This window comes from Mastigoproctus giganteus, chromosome 8 (assembly GCF_048544385.1).
Source record: "Mastigoproctus giganteus isolate SK-2022 chromosome 8, ASM4854438v1, whole genome shotgun sequence".
NCBI lineage: Eukaryota > Metazoa > Arthropoda > Arachnida > Uropygi > Thelyphonidae > Mastigoproctus > Mastigoproctus giganteus.
Window position 1 is genome coordinate 211,424,691 of NC_143582.1, and position 23,944 is coordinate 211,448,634.

The window sequence follows — 23,944 nt, forward strand, 5'->3', positions numbered from 1 at the left end:
TTGCTAAATCCCTAAATAAGCGACTTCTAAAAATATTTTTGGAAGATCTTCAAGAACCGCTTTCTGATCTAATTACCTATACAGAGGTTCATTGACTCAGTCATGGAAAGGCGCTCTCCAGAATTTGGGCAGTGTTTGAAGAAGTAAAAGCTTTTCTAATAGAAAGCAATAAAGAAAACCTTTTTAATTAAATTTTTACTGAAGATTTCAAAATTACACTTTCACTCATGGATGACATCTTCGGCCATTTAAATGAGTTAAATTTGAGGCTACAAGGAAAAGATAAATTTGTGGTAGTTTTATACGAGGAGATTATTGCATTTGAGAAAAAACTTCGTAAGTGTTTCAGAATCAAGTTTTAAAAGAAAATTTGCTTCATTTTCCTACTCTTAAAAAATGTCTAGAGGAAACTGCTGTGGAGTGCCAATCGTTTGTAATGGTTAGTCAAATGGTTAATCAAAGACCTTAGTGACTAATTCCAAGAAAGATTTGAATATTTAAAAGAGCACCTCCCAAAATTTGAATTAAGGATAAATTACAGAAATTTTGAAATCATTAACTTGTCGATATGCAGTCGTCTTTAGCTCTGAAACTTTCCAACACAAAACTATTTTAAAATTCTGGGGTCCTTCCAACTGCAAAAAATTTCCATTATTACAAAGAGAAGTGTTCAAAGTACTTTCTATGTTTAGATCAACATACTTCTTCTTCTTCTTCTTTATCTTTGCCTTCTTCCCACGTTTATATGAGGTTAGCAGCCCTAGTCATTCCACATCTATTTTCCGTCATTCTATCATTTTCTTTTGTTTTGGCATAGTTTTTTTTTTACAACCGGATGCCCTTCCTGACGTCAACCCTCACCATTTTATCCGGGCTTGGGACCAGCATCTATTGAGGCTGGCTTGCCCCCCCCCTCAGTGGCTGGCTTTGTTTAGATCAACATACACACATGTGAAAGTGCTTTTTCATTAATGAACAATATCAAAAACAAAAAAAAAGGACAAGATTATTGACATCACATTTGGAAGAAAATTTGCAATCTTCATAATGGAGAAATTAATTTCAAAAGTTTGGCATCATCTCTTAAACTTTCACAGTGATAAGGTAATAAATATTAGTGCCTAAAAATTTTAATCTTTAAGCAAATCTTTTTAATTTTTAATCTTTAAGCAAAAAAATTTATATTTTAATATATGGTGCTTGCAAGTATTGTAAGCTGCAAAATCTTGCTCACTTAAAGCAGAGGTTAAGAACCCCTGATTTAATGAAATGTTTTCTTTGCAAAGTGTGCAGAAAGAGAGAATTTGTTGATAAAGAAACAAACATTTTTGAAGAAAATAAAAAGGAAAATTGTGACCTTGATTAATTGAGTAATAAAGAAAATTAAAATAAGATTTTATAATACTAAGAATTTGTGTTATCTTCTGTAGTTCCATTCTCTTTTTCTTTAATTAGAAGTATATAGCTAAATTTGTTAAAATTTTAAATTTACTCATTTTTCATGGAGACCCAAATTCTCAAAAATTCACATATCTTTTCCTAAATACTGAAGGTAACATTAGCATATTTAGCTCAGAAAGTGAAAAGATAGCTTTCCATTTTACACAGTTCTGGAGAGGAACTATGTAAATTTAAATATATCCATAGCAGATTCACTGATTGACAATATTCCAAACTTCAGAAGCCAATATAGCACCTGGCTTCTCTGTTAGTAAGCCTTGTTCTTAAATTCTAGTTCTCCCCCCCACAACCCTTTCCAAAAAAACTTATCATATGATTATAATATCCACAAAATTTTTCAGAATTGTTTACTATGCCTTATCAGCTTTGGAGCAAATAATTTTATGATCACCTGTTTTGTTATGCTGTTAAGCTGTTTTGAAATATTACCATGGCATTGAGTATGCACATTTATGTGGGTGTGAAATATCTATAAATTGTGTATTCTAAGATTAGTCTGTCTGCAGGATTAAAAAAATGAGAAAATCCAGCATATCTTGCATAGACCAGCTAACTCAGCTTCATTTGTAAAAAGCCTAAATAAATTCATTAACAGAATTCACACCCACCCAGACCTTTCCAAATAGATGGCAAGTGATATAGACATTATCCTATCCCAAAAGCCACAATTTATAGATGCAATGTAATGACGTCTAATGGACTGAGTTTCTGTGGAACTAAATTAGTCCAGTTTTGGCTTATCTCCTTTTGTCAAATCCATGTCATAAGTGCAGACTCGTCATTCCATGTTAAAGCAAATTATCCTAATAGAAGCAAAATATTTAAATTGAAGTATATAATAAAAAATAAAGCCTCTGGATACTATCTTATGATAGTATCCAGTTTATGAAGAGCTTTGTCATCTTTTTAAGCTTAAGATGTTCTTTCCCTAGAAGGCCAGCCACGACCTTCTCGGTGTTCTGCTAGTTCAGAACAGTGAATCCATGGAATTAACTAGAGGATTACTCAACCTTGGTGTTCCCCATCAAAAAAAAAAAAAAAAAAAACAATCAGAACAGAGGGAGAAGAAAGCTTAAGCAGTTTAATGACACTATTGAGCTTATCTGGAAGGCTAAAATATCTTTTGTATAAAATATATAAAATATCTTATGTTGTATTCTTGCAAGTTATTACTATAAAAAATTTTTGGTTTTGTATTCATAAAGCAGCTGTATTTCAACAGCATACCACATAATTCAGTTTTATTTTTATATTTCTCATTTACATTTTTAATTTGCATGCAGTTTATTTAATTTTTTACTGAACCATTTTTTGGAACATTCTCTCTCTCTCTCTCTCTCTCTCTCTCTCTCTCTCTCTCTCTCTCTCTCTCTCTCTCTCTCTCTCTCCTCTAGTATTCAAATGCATTGAATGACAAATACGGTTTAATTTTACTTGTCATATCACTAATTCAGTTCCATGGATAAAATGCTCAACTTTGTTTACCTTGAATACAAATTAGTTTGGGGATGAGATAAAAATCCTGCTCTAAAGTGTTGCTGCTATAGTGCATAGCAAATGCATTTATGGAATGATATTTCCACTCCTTCTCTTTCTACCAGATAATTTTGCCAGAGCTTGATGACCTTTAAAATGTGAAAAAACATCAAGGATTATCCACAAATTAATTGGCGATTTCTGTCACTGAATGCATATTACACAATTATTTCCAAGTGGGAATTTCCAACAAACAAAACTATAACTTATTTTCATTACATTTTACATAAAACACATTAAAGTACATGTTTTGAATATTGTTTCTTTTTTTTTTTAATAAGTAGATGAATTCAGTTCCAAATTTTTTATTACTTTAAATTCAAATAGAATAATTGAGAAAATTAATGTGTTCATGATTTCTACTAGGATTAAAAAAAATTATTTATCATAATGCAACACAACCTTTCTTTCAAGCTTCTGTTTGGTATATTTCAATCCTTTTGATTATTAGGAATTCTTCCTTACTTCCGTGAAAAAATTAGGGATGTTGTAATACAAGAAGACCAGGAAGCTGTATTCAGATGTTGTGTAGTTGGTGTACCAAAGCCACATTATGCATGGTTTCGTAATGATGGAATTCTGTTAGAAAGCAGTAGAGTTGTTGTAAGTTATGTATGGTAAAAGATTAAAAAATGTATTTTGTTTTCATGTAAATGTCATTAGGATATGTCTTTAGGATATTTTAAAAGGCCCAGAAATACAGGGCCATCAAAAGAAATTATAAAATTCACAAGTTTGAATTGCCTATAACTAAAAGTATTTAATTTGGTATCACAGAACATGTAAATCATTGCAGTTTATTACAGGTCTGTGAAATCCTCAAATGGAAAATTTCTACTCAGCTGCATATGTTGCTTAGTGGTATATCTTTTGTATGAATTTGATATAAGAATATAAGAAATGCAGAACTAGAATTTGGGAAGTATAATGTGTACAAGAAGAATAGACAGGATAGGAAGGGAAGACGGGTTATGCTATTGGTTAAGGAACACATAAAATCCAAGGAAGTACAGCCAGTCAACAGGGCTGGACAGTGTAGTGTCAAGTCAGCTTTTGGGGGCTGGTTACTCACACACTAGCAGGGCTTTTGTGGATTTATTGGATGATTGTTTTCTACATCAGCATGTTCGGGAGGCAACTAGAGGGAGTAATACTCTTGATTTGATTATCAGCAGTGATTCTTCATGCATTAAGAATCTGCAGATAAATGAACCACTAGGTGGCAGTGATCACAGTGTGCTGAAGTGGGATTTACTCAAAGAGGTAACTACCATTAGGGGTAAAGGGAAGGGTTATTGCTTCCGTAAAGGCGACTACGATGGACTGAGACAGTATTTAAATTCTATACAGTGGGACCAACTGATGATGTTACCAACAGCAAATTCAAAATGGGAAGCATTCAAAGAACTTATCTTGGAAGCTACTAGGCTTTACATACCAACTAAGAAATATTGTTCAAGGTTTAGGCCAAAATGGATGTCAGATGAACTAATGAGGCATATGGCAGAGAAGAAAAATGCATGGGATACATACAAATTAACACATGACACAGAAGCCTATGATAGATACAAGTTGATATGCAACCAAGTTACAAAGGAGGTTAGGCAGGCGAAGGCAGATTACGAGAAATCCTTGGCAAGGGATGCAAAGAAAAACAGCAAAGAGTTCTTTACTTATGTAAACTCTAGAAGGAAGGGGATGAATCAGATTGGTCCACTTGATATTGATGGGTCAACTGTTGATGATCCTGCTCAGGTAGCTAACAAACTAAATGAATATTTTGCATCACCATTCACACATGAGGAGTTATTCAGCGAGGGGAATGCCAGAGGTGTATTCAACTCTAGCAGTAAGCTACAGAATCTTGAAATAACTGGGAGTAAAGTGGAGGAGAAACTGTTGAAGATAAACACAAGAAAGGCACCCGGTGTGGATGGGATCTATCCAGTTATATTAAAGGAGGCAGCAAAGGAAGTAAGCAAACCCTTAGCCATAATTATGAGAGCTTCCTTGGACTCAGGGGAGGTACCCATAGACTGGAAATGTGCAAATGTGACCCCAATTCACAAAGGAGGATCAAAGGCTGACACAAGTAATTATAGACCTGTGAGCTTAACTTCTGTTCCAGGAAAATTAATGGAGGCACTGGTTAAAGAAGCACTGCAGGATCATTTAGACAAGACTTCAGTTATAGCTCAGACACAGCATGGTTTTGTTAAGGGGAAGTCTTGCCTGACCAACTTGATTGGATACTATGATGCAGTCACAAAAGAACTGGATGCAGGGAATAACTTTGATATTATATACTTGGATCTTAGAAAGGCTTTTGATACTGTTGCACATGGAAGACTGCTACACAAATTGGAGCAGTGTGACATTGGAGGCAAATTGCTGCTATGGATAAAGGGGTAGTTGAGGGGGAGAAGACAGAGAGTGGTAATCAATGGACACTGCTCATCGTGGACTGATGTTATTAGTGGAGTCCCTCAGGGCTCAGTGTTGGGTCCATTATTGTTTTCTGTATTTATAAATGATATTGATGATGGTATATCGGGCTTAATGTCCAAGTTTGCAGACGATACAAAGATTGGCAGGGTTGTCAAGGACACTACTGACACTATGCTGCTGCAACAGGATCTGGAAAGGTTGAGCAGATGGGCTGAGAGGTGGCAAATGAAGTTTAACATTGACAAATGTAAAGTACTACACATGGGAAACAGCAACCCCAGAGCAATGTATCAACTCTGTGGTACAACACTGACAGTGGTAGAGAATGAAAGGGACTTGGGGGTGGTTGTGCAGGCAGATATGAAGTTCTCTGAGCAGTGCAGACGGGCTGCAAGAGTAGCTCATGGAGTATTGTCAATGATATACAGGAATTTTTCCAGCAGGGATAAGGAGGTGATTATTCCATTTTATAAGGCGATGGTCAGGCCACCTGTATACCTAGAGTACTGTATACAGGTCTGGAGGCCTCATTTCAAGAAGGATGTAGAGCTGCTGGAACGAGTACAGAGAAGGGCAACAAGATTAGTGAATGGAACAAAGGGGTGCTCTTACGAAGAAAGGCTTAAGTTTTGCAAATTACAGTGTCTGGAGACTAGGCACCAGCGAGGTGATCTGATAGAGGTGTATAAAGCCTTGAATGGTTTAAGCATGCTCAATGCTGATGGGATTCTTCCTCTAGCTCAGAAAAATCACCTGAGAGGGCATAAATTCAAATTGAGGAAAGACAGATGTAGGATAGACGTGCGGAAATTTGCCTTTAGCCAGCGGGTGGTTGGTTGGTGGAACAGACTTCCATCCCTTGTGGTGGAGGTTGATAGCCTAAATAAGTTTAAGGCTCAGCTGGACAGGTATTTTGAACGAACAGAGGGGTGAAGTGGAAGTGGTGTTTTTTTTTTTTTTTTTTTTTGGCTGATGCTGCATAAGCTTGCTTTCTTGCATCAAATGCCTCTACTAATGCTAATGCTAAAAAGCACTGGGAAAGCAAAATTGAGAGTAGGAGTGTGTTATAGGGCTAATGACTATGGATGAATATAATAACAGCTGTACAGAAAAATAGAGTGAGCCAGTAAATCAGAGTGTCTTATAATGGAGGGTTTTTAATTTCCCAGATATTGACTGAAATTTGTGGGTTGGTCACTCACACACTAGCAAAGCTTTTGTGGATTTATTGGATGATTGTTTTCTACATCAGCATGTTTGGGAGGCAACTAGAGGGAGTAATACTCTTGATCTGATTATCGATAGTGAATCTTCATGCATTAAGAAATTGCAGATAAAGGAACCACTAGGTGGCAGTGATCACAGTGCACTGAAGTAGAATTTACTCAAAAAGGCAACTACCATCAGGGGAAGGGTTTTTGCTTTTGTAAAGGTGACTACGGTGGTCTGAGACAGTATTTAAATTCTATACGGTGGGACCAACTGATGATGTTACCAACAGCAAATTCAAAATGGGAAGCATTCAAAGAATTAATCTTGAAAGCTACTAGGCTTTTCATACCAACTAAGAAATATTGTTCAAGGTTTAGGCCTAAATGGATGTCAGATGAACTAATTAGACATGTGCCAGAGAAGAAAAATGCATGTGATACATATAAATTAACAGGTGACATGGAAGCCTATGATAGATATAAGCTGGTCTGTAACCAAGTCACAAAGGTGTTTAGGCAGATTACAAGAAATCTTTGGCAAAGGATGCAATGAAAAACAGCAGAGTTTTTTACTTATGTAAACCCTAGAAGAAAGGGAATGAATCAGATTGGTCCGCTTGATATGGATGGTTCAACTGTTGATGATCCTGCTCAGGTAGCTAACAAACTAAATAAATATTTTGCATCTACATTCACACATGAGGAGTTATTCATCGAGGGGAATGCCAAAGGTGTATTAAACTCTGGCAGTAAGCTAGTTGATCTTATAATAACTGAGTGGAGGAGAAATTGTTGAAGATAAACATAAGAAAGGCACCTGGTGTAGATGGTATCTGTCCAGTTATATTAAAGGAGGCAGCAAAGGAAGTAGGGAAACCCTTAGCCATAATTATGAGAGCTCCCTAGGACTCAGTGGAGGTACCCATGGACTGGAGATGTGCAAATGTGACCCGAATCCACAAAGGAGGATCAAAGGAGGAGACAGGTAATTACAGACCTGTTAGTTTAACTTCTGTTCCAGGGAAATTAATGGAGGCACTGGTTAAAGAAGCATTGGAGGAATATCTAGACAACACTTCAGTTATAGCTCGGACACAGCATGGGTTTGTTAAGGGGAAGTCTTGTCTGACCAATTTGATTGGATACTATGATGTGGTCACATCATAGAATCCAATTATTCTTTACAAACTGTTTGTAAAGAATAATTTTGATATCATATATTTGGATCTTAGAAAGGCTTTTGATACTGTTGCACATGGAAGACTCCTGCATAAATTGGAGCAATGTGGCACTCGAGGCAAATTGCTGCTATTGATAAAGGGATGGTTGAGTGGGAGAAGACAGAGAGTGGTAATCAATGGACACTGCTCTTAGTGGAGTTCCCCAGAATTACGTGTTGGGTCTATTGTTTTCTGTATTTATTAATGATATTGATGATGGTATATCAGGTTTAATGTACAAGTTTGCGGACAATACAAAGGTCGGCAGGGTTGTTAATTACACTAATGACAGTACGCTGCTGCAACAGGATCTAGAAAAGTTGAGCAGGTAGGCTGAGAGGTGGCAACTGAAGATTAACATTGACAAATGCAAAGTACTGCATATGGGAAGAAGTAACACCAGAGTAACTATCAGCTGTGTGGTAATACACTGACAGTGGTAGAGAATGAAAAAGACCTGAGAGTAATTGCGCAGGCAGATATGAAGTTTTCTGAGCAGTGCAGACAGTCTGCAAGAGTAGCTCATGGTGTCTTGTCAATGATATACAGGAATTTTTCTATCAGGGGTAAGGAAGTGATTATCCTCTTGTTTAAGGTAATGAGGCCACACCTTGAGTACTGTATACAAGTCTGGAGGCCTCATTTTAAGAAAGATGTAGAGCTGTTGGAACGAGTACAGAGAAGGGCAATGAGATTAGTGGATGGAACAAAGGGTTGCTCTTACGAAGAAAGGCTGAAGTTTTGCAAATTACAGTGTCTGGAAACTAGGCACCTGCGAGGTGATTGGATTGAGATGTATAAAGACTTGAATGGTATGAGCATGCTCAATGCTGATGGGATTTTTCCTCTTGCTCAGAATAATCGTCTGAGAGGGCATAAATTCAAATTGATGAAAGACAGATATAGGATAGATGTGCAGAAGTTTGTAAATCAGCAAAATAAGTCCTCAATATTTTGTTGTTCCTCCTTGAGCTGCAATTACAGCCTTGCAAAAATCTGGCATGGAGTTAACCAACTTCTGGATATACGGTTGCCCAATTTCATGGTACCATACCCTTACAATGCTCTCCTGCAGCCAAATCTTAATTTGTGCTTTCTACAGCATCAGCTCTATTGCCTAAAGGCCAGATATCCAGGCCTTACAATGCATATCCAGGTCTCTCAAAATCTGTTCATTATATGGAAATTTTCTTCGTTATACGGAAACTATTTTTAATGTAATGACCAAGGGGAAATCAAAAAAGTCCGCTACATAGAAAAATTCGCTGTATGAAAGTTCGTTAAAGAGAGGTCTGACTGTATATGACCAGTTTTGTAAATGTCCCATGTCAAATTAAGAACTTATAAAAATACAAAACTACTTTAACTCTTTTGCAGCTCGAGGCATAAGCCCTTAATGCATTAGAGTCCTAACATATATCATACACCATCAGGCATCTCTCATATTAGCATTAGCATTAGCATTAGTAGAGGCATTTGATGCAAGAAAGCAAGCTTATGCAGCATCAGCCAAAAAAAAAAAATAATAAAAAATAAAAAATAACCACTTCCACTTCACCCCTCTGTTCATTCGAAATACCTGTCCAGCTGAGCCTTAAACTTATTTAGGCTATCAACTTCCATGACAAGGGATGGAAGTCTATTCCACCAACCAACCACCTGCTGGCTAAAGGCAAATTTCCTCACGTCTATCCTACATCCGTCTTTTCTCAATTTGAATTTATGCCCTCTCAGGTTATTATTCTGAGCAAGAGGAAGAATCCCATCAGCATTGAGCATGCTCAAACCATTCAAGGCTTTATATACCTCTATCAGATCACCTCGCCGGTGCCTAATCTCCAGATACTGTAATTTGCAAAACTTAAGCCTTTCTTCGTAAGAGCACCCCTTTGTTCCATTCACTAATCTTGTTGCCCTTCTCTGTACTCGTTCCAGCATCTCTACATCCTTCTTGAAATGAGGCCTCCAGACCTGTATACAGTACTCTAGGTGTGGTCTGACCATTGCCTTATACAATGGAATAATCACCTCCTTATCAATATTGTGGAGATATACTTCACAACTGTTTTTGTTATCATTTCATCACTTGGGTACCTACCCACCCACCGAAGAAGGGCTAAATAGCCTTGAAACTGTACCGTCTGGGTGGTGGTATCCACTGAGAATAAGTAACAACAGTCTTCTCCTTCGGGTGAAGCATTACTTATTCGAAGTAGTGCAGTGTCGTGGCAACTTGTCGTGAAGGTATTCACAATGTGAGATGTAACTTAAACTATGCTGCTATTGCAAATTTGCTAATCTATAATTGGCTGTGTATAAATGATGCAAGTGCACTAAGATATATATAACTGCTTTATGCAAACATTGCCTTAGGTTTATTGGCATAATTATTGTTTTCCCCCCTAACCCCGTCTTTTCTATAGGATCTTGATATTTACAATTGTAGTTTTGCCAAAGGCAGTACTTTTCAGGAATGTATCTCCCACATTGGCAAGGGATGCTTGCATAGCCATATGCTCAACTGACGGACTTTGAAAGAGGACAAATATTTGGCCTATGAGAAGGTGGAATGTCACTACATGGTATTACTAAACAAGTTAAATAAGGTGTCTTCCCAGTTCACTGACGTTGGACATAATGGGAAGATGAAAGCATGTGTCCAAAGCTCAGGCAGAGGAACATCCAGAAGCAATGACAAAAAGCAGTACTGGCTTATTCAGTAGATGTCTTTGGTGAACAGGTCAGCCACTTCTGCCCAGAGTAGGAAGTGTTGTACGCCATGTCACCCACCCCTTGCACAGTTGGAAATCATTTTCTGGAAGTAGAGCTATTATCTGGGCTGGGAAGTGGAACTGAAGTTTAACATTGACAAATGCAAAGTGCATATGGGTCGAAGTAACCCCAGAGGAATGTACTAACTGTGTAGTACTACACTTAGGGTGGTAGAAAATGAAAGAGACCTAAGAGTAATTGTACAGTCAGATATGAAGTTTTCTGAGCAATGGAGACAGGCTACCAGAAATTTAGAAACACATTTAGCATTTATAGATTATGAAAAAGCATTTGATCGAGTAAACAGACAAAAACTATGGGATATATTGAGTAATAAAAGATACCCAAAGCATCTTACAAAAATAATACAGAGTTTATATCAAGGAACAAAATAGTAATAGATACAGGTAATAAATTAACAGAAGAAAGTATAATAAATCAAGGAGTTAGACAGGGATGTAGCTTGTCACCAATGCTGTTTAACATATATATTGAGGATATGATATGTAAATGGAAAGAAGAAATTAATACAGGTATATATATATTTAAATACAAAGAATAGGATTAATACACTGTTATTTGTAGATGATCAAGTAATTATTCAAGATAGTGAAGATAATTTACAAAGAGCAGTATTTAAATTAAACTAAATAACAGAAGAATATAAAGTTAAAATATCAACGATGAAAACTAGAACAATGGCTTTTAAAGGAAAAAATATGGTGAGAACAAAAATAGTTATAGACAATAAAATATTAGAACAAGTCAAACATTTTAAATATCTAGGACGTGATATAACATATGATGTCGAAGAAGATATGAACCAGAAATTGGCGAAATATCAAAATATATGTGGAATAGTAAAAAGAACTCTGGCTAAGAAAACAAGGAAAGAAACACAATTGAAATTTTACAAAGTAATGGCAGTACCAACACTTCTTTATGGTTCTGAAACATGGATACCGAAACAAAGAGACATTAATAGAATGTCTCTGCAGAAATGAAATTTTTAAGATATGCTAAAGGATGTACAAAATTAGATAAAATACCAAACGTAAATATTATAAAGGAATTAAAGATTTACTCAATTAATGGAAAAATTATAGAATATAGACAAAGATGGAAAGAACATGTAGAAAGAATGGAAGCTAATAGATTCCTTAAATTAGCTTATACATATAGAGCAAAAGGAAAAAGAGACAGAGGAAAACCAAAGAAAAGATGGGTAGACCTCTTCGAGATCAGAATAGGCGGATCGCCTAATCCATGAAAGAAGATAAGATAAGTCAAAATCTAAATGTTATTATTATGCGCCCCACTGCATATGCTTATTAAAATCCGTTGAACCACATGACTACGCTTGTTGCTGCGCAGCTGCTAGGCTTGTCTAGTGAAAATTCACACAGTTACGTTGTCGAGAGCATGGTGTATGCATCAAATTCTTATTTAGCTTACTTACTATTAATAACTGGATAGTACTTATATGTTAATTTAATAGCCTTTGATTTAAAATGAATACTACGAAAAAGAGTAAAAAGTATCATTTTCATCAAAGAGTAAAACGTATCATTTAATGATAAAAGAAACATGTTTGATTTGCAATGCTTCCATGGCTATAAGGCACTTTAACGCACTCCATGGTAAATACCAATCGGATTTTCTGCCTAATAGTGACCTTAGAAAAAATAAATTAAAATAACAAATCCAGATTATTTGCACAACAAAATTTATTCATGACATCTAATCTACAGCAGTAACTGTAGCATCATTTAAAGTGAGTCATCTTCTTGCAAAAAATGCAAACCATTTTCCGATGGTCAATTCATCAAAGATGCATTTTTAGAAATAACAGATTCCCTTTCTGAAAATTTTAAGAACAAAAATGAAATTAAAAGTGCTCTTCAAGGTCTGCAATTATCTCGAAATACTGTGATGCAATGCATTGAAAAAATTAGTAAAAATGTGAGCGAACAATTGCATGCTCATATTGCTAATTGGAACTAAAGCAATGACAGGGAATCTTAATGGATTCATCGCATTGTGCCAAAAGGATGATGAATTCCCAGATTTTTAGAGTTCCCACTGTATCATCCACCAACAAATGTTAGCCAGCAAAAGATTAAATTTTAAGTGTTATGGACATAGCTTTCAAAATTGCGAATTCCATCAGAGGACAATCTCTTCAAAGGAGACTTTTCAAAATGCAATTTGATGAAAATGAACCAGATATGATATTACACGCAGATGTGAGGTAGATGAGTCGGAGTAAGTTTCTACAGAGATTTCGAAATTTGTTGATCAAAGGGGAGATTATTATCAGTAGCTACAAGATACGGAATGGTTGTGTGATCTGGCTTTTTTGGCAGATTTTACCAGTAAATCAAGTGATCTGAATTTGGAATTACAAAGAAAAAATAAAAATGTGGGTGACATGATTAGTAGTATTTTTGCATATAAATATCAATTTTTGGCAATGGCTAAGGATCTAAAAGAAGAAAAAAATTTATCATTTTGCAAATATGCAAGATCATTTGCAAAAATATCCTGTTTTTGAATTTAATAGTGAGAAATATGTTTCTGAAATTGAGAAGGTTGTGGATGATTTTGAAACCAGATTCAGCGATTTTAAAACAATTGGAGACATTGTTCAATATATTTCTTATCCAGAAATTGCAGAAAAAATCGACGAGATTTTTCACATGGAGAAAATATTACTTGAAAATGAAATTATTACATTGCAAAACAATATCTTCCTAAAAGTCAGATCATCAGAAAAAGACTTTTGGAAATATGTTTACTGAGAAAAGTACCCAGATGTAAAAAAATGAAGTGAAGTTTTAAATTCCTGTTTTGGTTCCACATATCTATGTGAATTGGCCTTTTTGTATTTGAAACAAACGAGGACGAAGAATCACTCTACTCTTACTAACTTGCATACAGAAGATTCTTTACGGTTGACCTTATCACAGTATATCCCCGATTTTGAAAGCTTGGCAGATGACACTAAGACACAAACTTCACATAAATTAAAAATTTAAATACATATGAATTTAAAATAAGAATTCTGAATTGTATTTAATTTTAAAATTTATAAACAACATTTTTCAATATGTGTTGATTAAATTTTTTAACCATTGTGCAATGATATTCTTGAGATGGTAGATCGTGGCACATTTTGAAGAAAAAAAGTAGATCGCATCACAAATTAAGTTGGCCACCCCAGGTATAAGGCAATGGTCAGGCCATGCCATGAGTACTGCATACAGGTCTGGAGGCCTCATTTTAGGAAGAATGTAGATTTTCTTGAGCATGTACAGAGAAGGGCAACAAGATTGGTTAGGGGAACGAAGGGGTCCTCTTACTAAGAGAGGCTTAAGTTCTGCAAATTGCAGTGGCTGGAGACTAGGCACCTGCAAGGTGATCTGATTGAGCTGTATAAGGCCTTGAATGGGTTGAGCACGCTGAATTCTGATGGGATTCTTCTGCTTGCTCAGATTATGAACCTAAGGGGACATAAATTCAAATTATTATTATTATCCATATGGTGCAAGGAAGCCTGAGGCTTATGCTGCACCAGCTGAATTACCCCAGAGAGAGAGAGAGAGAGAGAGAGAGTGAGAGTGTCAGAAGTGGAAGGGAATCACCAAGAAAGAGAAGAATGATGATATCCAGCTCAGGATCCTGGGTGTGCCAAACCCATACTCACCAGATGTGAGCCAGCCAGCTGTAGAATAGATGTGTGGAAATTTGCCTTTAGCCAGCTAGTGGTTAATTGCTGGAACAAACTTCCATCTGTCATGGAAAGTGATAGCTTAAATAAATTCAAGGAGGAACTGGACAAACCTTTAGAGGGAATAGTTGTGTGAATTTTTTTTTTTTTTTGGCTGATGCTACATAAGCTCATATGCTTGCTTTCTTGCATCACATGCCTCTATTACTATTACTATCTCAAGTCCTTTTGAAATGTTTGCCTTTCACTCCTTTTCACCATTGTAAACATCAATTAGAGGCTGGAATGGCATTGAGTAGTATTTAGTGACAAGGACTATTTTGGCCTTGGTGTGAGTGATGGACAAATGAGCATCAGAAGATATACAAATTGCAATCCATATAAGAGAGAGATACACATTGCAAACTCCCTAAGTAATGATTTGGGGGAGCGATTGGGTATGCATGAAAACAAGTCTCATGTTTTTGGAGGACATATTACACTCCATTTTAACATTGAAATATCATAAGCCAAGTACTCATCCCATTTAATGCAGTGTTCCAACAGGATTACACCTATCCACATACTACCAACATTTATCAGATTGACTCTAAGACATGAATGTCCTTCCATGGCCTGAGAGATCACCAAGTCTGTTCCCAATCAGACATGTCTGGAACATAATTAGAGTGCCTGACCTCACATTCAGTACTTGTGCTTTCGATACCTACATTTAAGAACTCAAGTAGAGCTCAAGAATAATATACTGCAAGATTTGCTTATATTCAAGCATGTGGATGTTACACCCAGTATAAATTTTCAGCAATGTAAAAATGTTTCATTGATATCTCAGATAAAACTTATTGCAATCATTTCAAAATTTAATAATGTTTTCTATAATCTCTCTCAACATTATCACCAACTTTGGTCAAAATCAGATCACTCTTTCATGGTGTCCAGTTTCTGTTTCCTTTAATGGTATTTTATTTACTTGATGAAGCAGGTTTATTGTTATATTTTATTTAATGTTTATTTAATTAAATATTTAATGTTTAAATGTTTATTTCATTTTACTAAATGTTTATTGTTTAATATGTACAAGTATACATTTTTTTGTTAAATTCCAACCAAAAAATATATATTTTTACTTGCACTCTATCTGTGAAGTATCCCAAGTTGAGTACACATAAGTGTATAGAAAATTACATTCCACATGTAATATGGAATGTAGTGTTCCATATTCTTCATACTGCATTATAGTGCTTCATTGTTAATGCCATATTATGCTCAGTTTTCAAGGAATGCATCATGAGCATAAAGCAAGGGTTGCCTGATCTTTTCTTTTTATTTTTGAAATGTAACTTAGGTATTTATCTTAGTAGTTAGTTCACCTGTATAGATTATTGTATCAGAATATAGAAGGGACCAAAACTGCTATATTTTTTTATTTTTTTTTTAATTTACTATTTATTATACTTGTGTTATTATACTTGTGTTTCTGGTTTATATAACATAATGTTACCACTTGCCACAATGATAATGCTTAATGGGAATCTTTTTCTAATTATGTAAAGAATCTTTATGAGGAATGAGTGTATACAGGTTATGCTTCTAGACCTAGTACAAAAAATTGCCTTGTCTGCTATGGTCATAGGGTCACTTAGAGATCTCTTATTAACTGTACTCTGCCCCCACCATTGTCCAATCTTATAACTTTTGGTCTGTTGCAAAGAACCTGGGGATTTATGACACTGTTCAGTATTAATTAATTAAATTATTGCACTGTCCCTACATTGATGAGGATCTAATAATTTCATGTCAAAAGATGAGATAGCTGATCATAGGAAAGGTATTTAAAACATTCTCTATTTTAGTAAACCTAAAGTATACTTTTCTTCTCTTCATTATGTAGGTTACAGAACTGCCTGATAATCACTGTGAACTGAGATTAAAGCCTGGAAAAGCATATGATACTGGAGTTTATAAGTGCATAGCTAGAAATTCCCATGGTTTAACTACGTGTAGAGCTAGATTAAAAATTGGAAGTAGGTACTAACTTCTTACATACTGAATTACTAAAATTAAATGAGCTTACTTAATTGATACCCACAATGCATACCATATACCAGAAAAATAAATACTTGGAGGATGATTAAATGATTCATCCTATGTAGAAAAGAATTTCGTAAAAACATTTGTTCCAGAACTTGCTACCAGGTGATGCAAATCATGCAGAACAACCATGCAAGTAATCAGTTAGTTACAAAATATTCCACCGAATGATGAATACTATAATAATCATTGTGCATTATGAATTTTTTTTATTATTATTATTGCTGCATAAAAGTGAATTTTTATGGCAGTAACAGTAAAGGTTGCAGTTTTCTTGTCATGCTTTACTGTCAAAACAGTAATAATGCAGAAGATCTTTTCCAGGACTACTACCTGATTAAAGCAATAATCAAAGTTGGCTCTCTTCTAACAGACAAAAAAAAAACCCTATATAACCTAAAAAATTTGAAAATGTATAAATAAATCACTAAATTAATCAAAATAATCCATTGTACAAAATACTCTCAGGTGTGTGCAGGGGGAGGGGGTGAAGGGCTTATTTCAGAATAATAAAAAGGGCTCTGGAATTAAACTCCTGATGGCTGATGTGGAAATTAACCACCTCTTCTGCTAAAGAAACAAGCATATGCTGTACTATATACAATACAACAGTACAAATTTTTAACTACTCTTGACAAATGTAAGGAATGTACTTTTATAGTTCTTACCATTTTTGTTGATTTTATGATGCATCAGCATCCCAGTGTTGTGTGTGTGTGTGTGTGTGTGTGTGTGTGTGTGTGTGTGTGTGTGTGTGTGTGTGTGTGTGTGTGTGTGTGTGTGTGTGTGTGTGTGTGTGTGTGTGTGTGTGATCGAGCCAGTTTGTATGTTGTGTGGGCTGAAAAACTCAGAACAGCTCACTCACTGGGGGAAACTCCTACTCCCTCTGACTGATATCAGTAACCCCTCATTGTAGAGTTCTTTAGAAATTCCTTAAGTCTATGACTGGATTCAAACCCAAACCTCTCCAAATGAGTAACATGTAGTGAAACTATTGCAATTATCACAGACAATTGTACTGTTTTTAGTTTATTACATTGGTTTTAGTTGCTCATGAAAATTACCAGAACATGATTTATCAATAATTTTCATTGTCATTTAAGAACATTAGATTAATAATGCCTTTGCTAAAAAAGTTTCTCAAATTCTTCCAGGATTTACTGGAACTATCATACAGTAGAGACTGTATGATAGTTCCAGTAAAAAGCTGAAGAATATTTCTGTTATATCACACCTGTGGAAGCTCTCATTCCAGTATTAAAACTTTTAAAATATCACATTACATGTATGTAATGTATAAGTTAATTAAGAGTCACCACATATTACCTCATGACTATTTTTAGTCCCTTTCTCCCTCACTACACATCACCACAAAATCTCATTTTTAACACTCATAAAATTATATCATAAATTAATTCTCCACCCTTAATTTCAGGTGTTAAAATAGCACTGAAATGAATGTTAAAAGCATTATTTGAAAAGATAAGATTTGGTTTTCTACATATATATTACAGTAACATATATTAAAATTGCAATTTTTTTAAGAAAAATTCATGAAAACTAAAAATGTTCAATGTTTTATGATCATAATTGAATGGTTGGTTGATTATTTATGCACTTATTACTTTTGTTGTAGTGTACCAGTTACTGTGACATGCTAATTCCTATAATCTTTATCATGTATTATGTATTTACAAGTGTATTTATTTAGGGGCCAATTTGCATATTGTGAGGGCTGAGAAACCTATTATAAGTCACTGTATTGGTGGTGGAGGCAGGGGAGGGAGAGTATTCCTACTTCTGCTGATTGAGATCAGCTAAATATAGTCTCACTGCTCAGAACCATCAAGAATTCCTCCTATCTTTATTGGATCATAATATAAAAAAAATTGTTCCTCATATAAATCTGGTTAATTCATTTTTGTGGATTTATTGTTGAATTTGTTAGATAGTTTATAGAATAAATTGGTGGATTCCACTATAATTCACACATTTCCAATAATCTAATTTTCTTACCACTTTTATCAAAGTTTTATGGAATTATAAGTACAAACTAACATTTTATATATATACAATATCACAAATACTGCAAATATAGTATAGGAATTTCAACACATAATTTTTTATATCATCACTATTCATTGACTGATCATAATACTGCAATAAGAAGATTTGCAAAAATTATAATCATGTGACTAAGCACACATACATGAACATTACCATGTTGTGGACGATGGAAAGAGAAGATGCACTTACCACTCCATGAATTTTAGACAGCTGTTTCTTATATTATGCCATACATTTTACTTGGCTTCAAATGATAGACACTCACTTCCATAACATAGTTCCCCTAACCTTGAGTTCTCATTTAATAATGCAAAAAATAAGGACCAGTTTTCGATGTAGCAAGTAATGGTATGGGAAACTGATATTGTCACTGAAGTCATTTTATATTTCCCACAGGAAACATTAAATCACTGTGTGATAACTATTTGCAATATGTGAATAAAAACACTGAAGTATTTCTGATAATTTTGATTGCCCCCACTAATTATATATTAAAAAATTGAATGCAAGGTATTGTGGATTTAAATAGATGGACAACAAGCTCTTATAAATTCAGCTATTTAAATTTCCAACATCTTGTGAATTAAATCATTACCAGGTTATCAGCTGCTGCACTGATGGATTGACTGGCTTCAGAACATGAGAGATCAGTGCCATTTAAAAAGGCTTTTATCTTTTCTTTTGCAAATGTTTATTCCTGTAAATAAATCTCATTTGTGCATTATGGCCTTGTAGCCCTTGCACCAATAAATCCAACAAACAACAACAGCAAATCTCATTCTTATTATCATCTTAGGTTTGAAATTGAGGTTTGTAATGGTCCATGAGGTTGTCACAGATATTCTCTCAGATATGCCAGACAAGCTGTACTTGCTACCTGGAAGTCTAAAACACTGATAGAACTCATATTCAGGTGACACTCAAGTCAAGTGGACCCAATTTCAGCGAAGTTCGGACAGTCTGTGACAGCCAAATCCTCTGCTTGCACCTTCAGGATGGTGGGACTGTTAGTAATCCTGGGTATAACCTCCATGCACAAGTACATGGTGGGTGACCACCCAGGTGTGAACCAACGTAAGAAGTGGTCAAGGTGTGGTGCCCACACCACATGGAGGAATACCAATCCCCCTCTATGTTACAAGGCAGTACTAGGTGGTAGATGACTCTCATCAACTGGTGCAATACCACCACTTTGCTTATTGGAAGCTTGAAGTGGTGGAACCCATGTTTAGTCTCTAGAGCTAAGTTCCGGTCAACCTTCCCTATTTCTTCCATCATGCAGTATGATTGATGACTTTTGAGGTTATGATGAACATCGTGGCGAGATCCAATATTCCTTACATTTCGAGGGTACAGCTCTAAAACGGTGTTCACAGGCCAGCCGTGAGTTAGTACACCGGACCGGACCTATTGGTAACTCTCTAGGAGGCTTCCGGATCAGCTATTGTATAATCTTGCTACCTCTACTCTGCCAGATAGTGACTGGAAGGAGTCTGAGTAGTGTGTATGCGGGAAGCATTGTCGAGGCCATGTTATGTCAAGGATCTCGTTATATTCTTACCATGTGTACGCCATATCCAAAAATTTCATTACTTCATACAGTATGTCCCACCCACTTTTTCTTACTATTTGAATACACCATGAATTGTCAAACTAATAGAGCAAGCTTACCAGCGAAAAGATCTAAACCTCCCAAGCACTTCCCAATTCATATACGTGGTCTCAATTCTAATCTCAACGATGTCCATTTCCACTTGCAGTCTGCCAAACCTAATGTACTTTTTCTGACAGAATCTCGGTTATCAGTTGATTCAACTACTGCTCATCTGAGATGCCCAAATTATTCATTGTATGATTCCTTTCGCCTCAAAGGTGGTACTTGTGCATATGTCCATTCTGATATTCCCTGTCAAAGACTTGGCAATTTGGAATCTCCTCTCTTTGATCTTCTCTGACTTAATATTTCTCTACCGTTCTCCCAACTCCACTAATCACTTGGAACTCTTTGACTACCTCTCTTTGCAACTTGACTTTCTCCAGTCCAACTTTCCTAACAGTGAGGTAATTTTCCTTGGTGATTTTAATGTTCACAACTCCAGCTGGCTTCCATTTTCTAGTCACACCGACCCAGCTGGTCGAGATGCTGAGGCTTTTGCAATTACTAATGACCTTGCATAGATTGTTCATTTGCCTACAAGAATACTGGACAATCCTAATCATACAGCCAACATGCTTGATCTTTTTCTCACCTTTATCTGATGGCTATTCCCAACCTTGTGTTGTTTGGCATTACAAGAATGCAAAATGGGATGACCTGTGAGACTTCTTTTCTTCTTTTCCATTGGTCGGATTACTGTTTCAAAACTTCTGATGTCAACGTTTGCTCAGATCGTGTTAGTGAAATTATTCTTGCAGGAATGGAATCCTTTATCCCACACTCCACTTTAAAATCTCGTCCTTTATCTAAACCTTGGTTTTCCAATAAATGTGCTAAGGCTGTTCAAGAGAAGAATGTTGCATATCTTAATTGGTTTGTTTCTAATTCTTCAGTTTCATTTTCTGCCTACACCAAAGCTCGCAACAATTGTAAAACAGTTATTAATCAGTCCAAACTAGAGTTTGAATAGGCTAAGAGTAGAAAACTTGCTTCTTGCCCTAATGGTAGCCGAGCATTCTGTTCTCTTGCCAAAGCTATTGGCCGCAACTTTTGCCCATCTGTGCTCCCACCTCTGTCCAAACCAGATGGTTCTGTTGTCACCACCAAGGATAAAGCTGACCTGCTAGCATCCCATTTTTCTTCCAACTCGTGTATTAATGATCTTGGTAAAACACTTCCTACCATTCCCAACACACTCCATTCAATGCCTCCTGTAGTCTTCCGTCAAAAGGAAGTCAGAAGGATTTTGACGAATCTTGATGCTAAGAAAGTTCCTCCAGGTCCCGATGGTATTTCTCCACTTGTTCTCAAAACCTGTTCTCCTGAACTTACTCCTATTCTTTGCCGCCTTTTTTCACTTTCTTATTCCAAAGGTGTTTTTCCTTCTGCTTGGAAATTTGCTCATATCCGGCCAGTTCCTAAAAAGGGTGACAAATCCCTCCCTTCCAATTATCGTCCCATTGCAATTACTTCTACTCTTTCTAAAGTAATGGAGAAATCAATTAACCACCAACTCTTAAACTACCTAGAAACCTTCTGTCTGATCAACGATCGCCAGTATGGATTCTGTCAGTGTCGATCCACTGGTGATATTCTGGCTTATATTACCCATTTATGGACTAATTCAATGGAAAAGTTTGGTGAAAAAAAAAGTAGTTGCTCTTGATATCTCAAAGGCTTTTGATCGTGTTTAGCATAAAGGTCTTCTAAACAAGCTTCCATCTTATGGTTTGCCAACTGTTTTTAGTAATTGGTTATCCAGTTTTCTCTCTGATCGCTCACTGAGGGTGATGGTAGATGGCTCTCTGTCTTCTAACTTCTCCACTAATGCCGGTGTCCCCCAAGGTTTAGTTCTTTCCTCCACTCTTTTCCTCTTGTATATTAATGACCTTCTTCCATTGACTGGCAATCCTATCCATAGTTTTGCCGATGATAGCACATTGCATTCCACTTTCCATTTTGAGAAAGCTTGTCCTGCTCAATCAACTTCTCGAAAATCTGCTACCAATTCCTTAAATGCCGATCTTCAAGTAATTCTCCAGTGGGGCAAAGACAACTTAGTTAATTTCAACCCTTCTAAAACTCAGTCTTGTCTTATATCTCGCAAAAAGGATTCTTCTGCTCCTATACTTATCTTTAGGGACACTCCGATTTCTAGGCAAAATGATATATCTCTTTTGGGGATTACCCTGACTTCTAATCTCTCTTGGCACAAGCACATTACAAATATTGCTCCCTCTGTATCTAAAAAACTTGGTTTTCTCTTTCACTCTTGGTGGCACTTTTCTTCCAAACAGCTGCTCACTCTGCACAAATCGCAAATCCGCCCTGCCATGGAATATTGTTTCCATATCTGGGGTGGTGCCCCCAAAACCTCTCTCAGGTTCCTTGATTCCATTCAGAAGAGGGCAGTTAGGTTAATTAATGATTCATCTCTAACAGTCTCTCCACTCGCTGTCTCATAGACGTACCGTTTCTGCTGCATGCCTCTTCTACAGATACTTCCATGGACATTGTTCTTCTGAATTGGCTTCTATAATTCCCGCTCTCTCTTTCAAAACAGTCCGAACACGTGCCGCCACCAGCCAACATCCATTTACTGTCCAACTCCAAACTCACAGAACCAACTTTTCATCTTCCTCATTCGTTCATTCAACTGCCGTTTTCTGGAACAACCTTCCTTCATACGTATTTCCTGAAAATTACAGTCTACAGAAGTTCAAGTCCAATGTCAACAAATATCTTCTTTCTTCTTCACTACCTCCAACCCAAGTACGGTACTAAGTACTATAGGTTCTAACACCTCTCGTGTTTGGAGTTTACATAAAAAAAAAAAAAAAAAATTACCTTGATTACACTACCAGAGATTCATACCAGAATAACTATTATCAAGCCTTGTTCTAGTGTTACTAAAAACTTACCCAGTGCTGTTACATATTAATGCGTTTTCAACAGGTAGTATCTATACATGATAACTTAGAGGAAAGTGGAAGAGAAATTGTTGAAGTTAAACATAAGAAAGACACCTGGGATGGATGGATCTATCCAATTTTATTAAGGGAGGCAGCAAAGGAAGTAAGCAAACCCTTAGCCATAATTATGAGAGCACTCCTGGATTCAAAGGAGGTCCCCACAGACTGAAGATGTGTGGATGTATCCCCAATTCACAAAGGGGAGATCAAAGAGTGGCAAGATTAATTACAGACCTGTTAGTTTAACTTCAGTTCCAGGGAAAATAATTGAGTCACTGGTAAAAGAAGTAATGAAGGATCATCTAGACAAGGCTGCAATTACGCTTCAGACATAGCATGAGTGTGTGAAGCCGAACGCTTGCCTGACCAATTTGATAGGATACTACAATATGGTCACAAAGGAATTGGATGCAAAAAATAATTTTGATTTCAAGAAAGCTTTTGATACTGTTCCACATAACAGACTGCTGTTCAAATTGGAGCAGTGTGGCATCAAGGACAAGTTGCTGTATGGATAAAGAGATGGTTGAGTGGAGAAGACAGAGTGGTAATCATCGGATGCTGCTCTTCATGGACTAATGTTATTAGTGGTGTCCCCCAAGGGTTTGGTGTTGGGCTCATTGTTGTTTTCTATATTTATCAATGATATTGATGAAGGTGTATCAGGCTTAATGTCCAAGTTTGCAGATGATACAAAGGTTAGCAGATTGAAATGAAAATGGAAAAGACCTGTAAGTAATTGTGCAATTGCATATGAAGTTCTCTGAGCAGTGCAGACA

The 23,944-nt window shown here is 36.1% G+C and overlaps 1 protein-coding gene across 3 annotated transcripts in view; it reads left to right on the top strand.

Moving 5' to 3' along the window:
* The window catches only part of LOC150082242 (protein Obscurin-like), an 865,351-nt gene that overhangs the window by 773,671 nt on the left and 67,736 nt on the right, over positions 1-23,944 (top strand). For all 3 annotated transcript variants that reach the window (XM_090379203.1, XM_090379204.1, XM_090379205.1), the window contains 2 exons: positions 3,449-3,600; positions 16,270-16,402. In XM_090379203.1, the coding sequence (XP_090235329.1) occupies positions 3,449-3,600; positions 16,270-16,402 (285 nt within the window). The remainder of the gene's footprint in view (positions 1-3,448; positions 3,601-16,269; positions 16,403-23,944) is intronic.